General features: G+C 41.6%; 1 protein-coding gene across 1 annotated transcript; it reads left to right on the forward strand.

The window, feature by feature from the left end:
• Positions 1-781: 781 nt before the first annotated feature.
• On the forward strand, positions 782-2,542 carry LOC132430332 (steroid transmembrane transporter SLC22A24-like). Its single transcript, XM_060019719.1, has 3 exons — positions 782-844; positions 1,069-1,406; positions 2,431-2,542. Exons 1-3 carry the CDS (start codon positions 782-784, stop codon positions 2,540-2,542), a joined length of 513 nt encoding a protein of 170 aa, XP_059875702.1.
• The last annotated feature ends 1,699 nt before the right edge of the window (positions 2,543-4,241 follow it).

Genomic DNA, 4,241 nt, shown 5'->3' on the forward strand with positions numbered 1-4,241 from the left:
AGGAAACTAAATGAAATATAAATGACTGATTCCAAACAGCCAATAAGGAAAGACGAGATGAGATGTTTGGGATCCTGGTGGTTGATCTTTGTGCTTCACTGCTGACCTGCTTTAGGCCCTTAATTTCCACCATGTCTCCTCTTCAGAGATGTGAGATCTGTGACTGTGTGGTGCAGGCTGGTCTGTTCTCCAGCTTCTTTGCCTTCTTCTCCCTGGTGAAGATAAAATGCAGAATAAAGCTGATCCTAAAACTGAAAAAAAATGATTGTATTTTGTTAATTATTTTAATCTAAATTCAGTGTAAACAATAAAAACATTTGTTTTCTGTTCTTTCCACAGGAAAATCATAAAGCAGTTCACTTCTGTGTGTCTCAAATTCCATTTTCTGGAAGCGACTGAAGACCCTGTATCAGCCTTATTTTAGCTTGTTTAGAGACCATTGTACATGCCAAAGTCCAAATTTGACTTTACAGAAATCACTGAGCCCAAGCACATTCAGAAAGTAAAACTTTAAACAGATTTAATGGTCATCAGAGAGAAGTATCTTTGGTAAATTATTTTCTCTGTGACTTTTCTAAAGAAGAAATACCTCCTGATTCCAAAAGGACTGGGGAAATTGCTTCCACTGCTCTGTTGCAGTACTGAGGTCACAGGAACCAGTGATGAGAAACTGGTGTGAGGTCACATAGACTTAGTGTCAATTAGTGAAAGGAAATGTTTTTCTCCCTTTGAAGTTGTAGCTAAAGTCATCCTGACTCTTCGTGAGGATCACCTGTACACAATGGCCTTTGAGGAACTCCTGGATGAATTTGGTGACCTGGGGAACTTCCAGATCCTTCAGCTGGTTTTTTTTTTTTTTTTTTTTTTTTGGCGATACGCGGGCCTCTCACTGTTGTGGCCTCTCCCGCTGCGGAGCACAGGCTCCGGACGCGCAGGCTCAGCGGCCATGGCCCACGGGCCCAGCCGCTCCGCGGCATATGGGACCCTCCCGGACCGGGGCATGAACCTGCGTCCCCTGCATCGGCAGGCGGACTCCCAACCACTGCGCCACCAGGGAAGCCCCTTCAGCTGGTTTTAATTCTTCCTTCTCTCATGATAGTAGTTTGTCATCTACTGTTGGAGAATTTCACTGCAGCCATTCCTGGTCATCGCTGCTGGGTCCACATCCTTGATAATGGCACTGTCTCTGATAATGACACTGGGACCCTCAGCCCTGATGTCCTCCTGAGAATCTCCATCCCGTTAGATGCTAGCTTGAAACCAGAGAAATGCCATCATTTCCTCCTCCCCCAGTGGCATCTCCTTCACCTGAATGGGACCTTCCCTAACATGACTGACCTGGACACGGAGCCCTGCGTGGGCGGCTGGGTGTATGACCGAAGCTCCTTCTCCTCCACCATCGTGACTGAGGTAAAGGCCCCATTTACCTCTCGTGAGTTCATGTTGTGGGTGTTTACAATAGCATAAAATAAACACAGTTCAACTGTTCAGTTGCTGAGTGGATAATGTAGCCACCTCTCCTTCATTCTTTTAGGAAAAGTGATTGCTTATCTATTTAATTGCCAAGCACTTACAGCACAATTGATGACAGTGAAATCAACAAACTAGACATGAATTTTACTATCACAAAGCTTTAAATTTAATGTGAAGATTGATGGTTGGATAAGTACTTGATATAAATTGTGGAAAATTATTCTTGGTCATTTGCTCTCAACCTAGTTGCAAATTGCAACTATTTGTTAGTTTTTTAAAAAATTCCATGTCCTGCTACTTGTCTGAGAAACAGATCGGAGTGCATTTCACTCTGGGTGTGAAATCTGGGAATCAGTGTCGAAAAAAAACTTCAGTGGGGCTTCCCTGGTGGTGCAGTGGTTGAGAATCTGCCTGCTAATGCAGGGGACACGGGTTCGAGCCCTGGTCTGGGAGGATACTATATGCCATGGAGCAACTAGGCCTGTGAGCCACAACTACTGAGCCTGAGCGTCTGGAGCCTGTGCTCCGCAACAAGAGAGGCCGCGATAGTAAGAGGCCCACGCACCGCGATGAAGAGTGGCCCGCGCTTGCCACAACTAGAGAAAGCCCTCGCACAGAAACGAAGATGCAACACAGCAAAAATAAATTAATTAATTAATAAACTCCTACCCCCAACATCTTCAAAATAAAAAACTTCAGTGTTTTCAATGTGTGCAAATATTGAGGTCTACTGAGGTATGCAGTGCTAAGTGAATGTAAAGATTGGCCCCAAGATAACCTAGGAGAGTTAGCTGAGGAATTCTAGAAAATATATGCTTAAGCTGAGACATGAATGATTCAGATGAGTAGATGTAGTAAAGGAAGCCAGAGGGTGTGTTCACTGAGGGCTATTGGAGTCAGTGTACATCAAGGGATACAAGATGCTGTGAAGCTCCTCTGTGCTGGTTTCCTTCTCTTCCGGTGGGACCTCGTATGTGATCATCAGTCACAGAAACCAGTGGTTCAATCCCGATTCATGGCTGGAATGCTGGTGGGGGGCCTCATATATGGCCATCTCTCAGACAGGTGAGTGTCTCCAGATCACTGCTGCCCTTCCTCTGTGGTGTTTTTACAGTTTATGATTAACTGTTTCATAAAGAAGTCTTTATTGAGCTCCCCCAGTATACAATTTAAACTGTTGTGGGTTGCCTTGGTTCCCAGGCAGCTATAGATGGAAATGCAGAATTAGACTCATTGTGATAAATGCCATTTTGTTGCCACAGAGCTTTCTGTACTGGAGACAGAAATGACCTCTTTATGAGATCTGGGAACATTTCAGAACAGCATTTAGAGGCAAGTTGCCCTAAACTTCATTTATAAAGATGAGAAGGAGTTGCCAATGGGAAGTAAAAGGAATGCAGGCCTTTGCCATAGCTTCTATATTAAGTACCTTACAGATTCAGTGAGCTAAATGTTGTGGCTTCCTACATCAGTCATCATGCTGTGGTTACCCCACTGTAATTAGTATTCATTCTATGAAACCTGGTGCTTTGTTATTTGGTACTGAAGTTGAATTAAGACATGTCGTGGCTATAATCTGGATGTTTGATTCTGTAAAAAAAAAAAAAAGCCTCGTTAGAGGTAATACTTGCAAACATGTAAGGTAATTAATCTGTAGACCCCTGCTGTTATAACTTGTGTGTGAGAGGTTTGGGTTATTCTGTGCCTGGCAGTAATCATTTGAAAGTAAGAGGACAACCATGGCAGCCATACATGCAAGTCTCCTGTAGGGGAGGTGAAAGGCTTAAACTATCCCTTGTTGTCTGTAAGCCTAACATCATTTAATCCTACAGCTGAAAATTGTGGACTCTGAATGTATCACCTCAGTGTAATTCATAAAAGATTTCAGGGTCAGAGTGTTCATATTGGCCAGTCTTCCAACTGAACCCTTTATGATGATTCACAGTAAAATGCTGATTGATCTCTTTATATGGGCATAGGGTGATAGATATGTGTGGCTGTGCGTGGAAGTGGGTTATGACAGGTGATGAGTGTGGAAACTTAAGGAAAGAAGAGGGAGCCTTATAGCGAAGCTAAAGATTTTAAACTAAAAAGCTTCTGAACACCATCATGAAGAGGGAAAACAAAGTGGGATTATGTCCAACTAAAAAACTTCGCAAACCAAAGGAAATGATCAACACAATGAAAAGGAAACCTACAGAATGAGAGAAAATATTTGAAAGTCATATAGCTGATAAAGAGTTACTATCCAAAATTTACAGGGAACTACTACAACCAATGGCAAAAATCCACAAATAACCTGACTTTTTAAATGGGCAAAGGAAATCAATAGGTATTTCTCCAAAGATCACATAGAAATAGTGAACAGGTATATGAAAAGATGTATAATATCTCTAATCATTAGAGAATTACAAATGAAAACAATGAGATGTACCCTTATGCCAGTTCAGAAGGCTAATATATCCAAAACATTGTTTTTAAGACCAATGTCAAGGGGCTTTGTCCTTATCTTTCTTTCCAGGAATTTTACTGTTTCAGGGTATTGTGTAAGTCTAATCCATTTTGAGTGAATTTTTTCAATTGTGTATATAGGGGTCAAACTTCATTCTTCTCTATGTGATTATACAGTTTTTTCAATACCATTACTGAAGACACTGTTATTGGCTTCTTTACCACATATGGTATCTGAAGACTTAATTTCTGGGATCATAAATCTTTTCTATTGGTTTATGGTCTATTTTAATGCCAGTACCATTCTGTTTTATTAC

This window comes from Delphinus delphis, chromosome 8, assembly GCF_949987515.2.
Source record: "Delphinus delphis chromosome 8, mDelDel1.2, whole genome shotgun sequence".
In the NCBI taxonomy this organism is placed as follows: Eukaryota; Metazoa; Chordata; class Mammalia; order Artiodactyla; family Delphinidae; genus Delphinus; species Delphinus delphis.

Excerpts from the sequence above, each read along its gene's own strand:
- LOC132430332 (XM_060019719.1), top strand. The coding sequence starts at position 782 with ATGGCCTTTGAGGAACTCCTGGATGAATTTGGTGACCTGGGGAACTTC. Across the intron at positions 845-1,068 it reads ACTTCCAGATCCTTCAGCTG|CTGGTTTTAATTCTTCCTTC; the intron begins GTTTTTTTTTTT and ends AAGCCCCTTCAG. Across the intron at positions 1,407-2,430 it reads TTCTCCTCCACCATCGTGAC|CCGGTGGGACCTCGTATGTG; the intron begins TGAGGTAAAGGC and ends TTTCCTTCTCTT.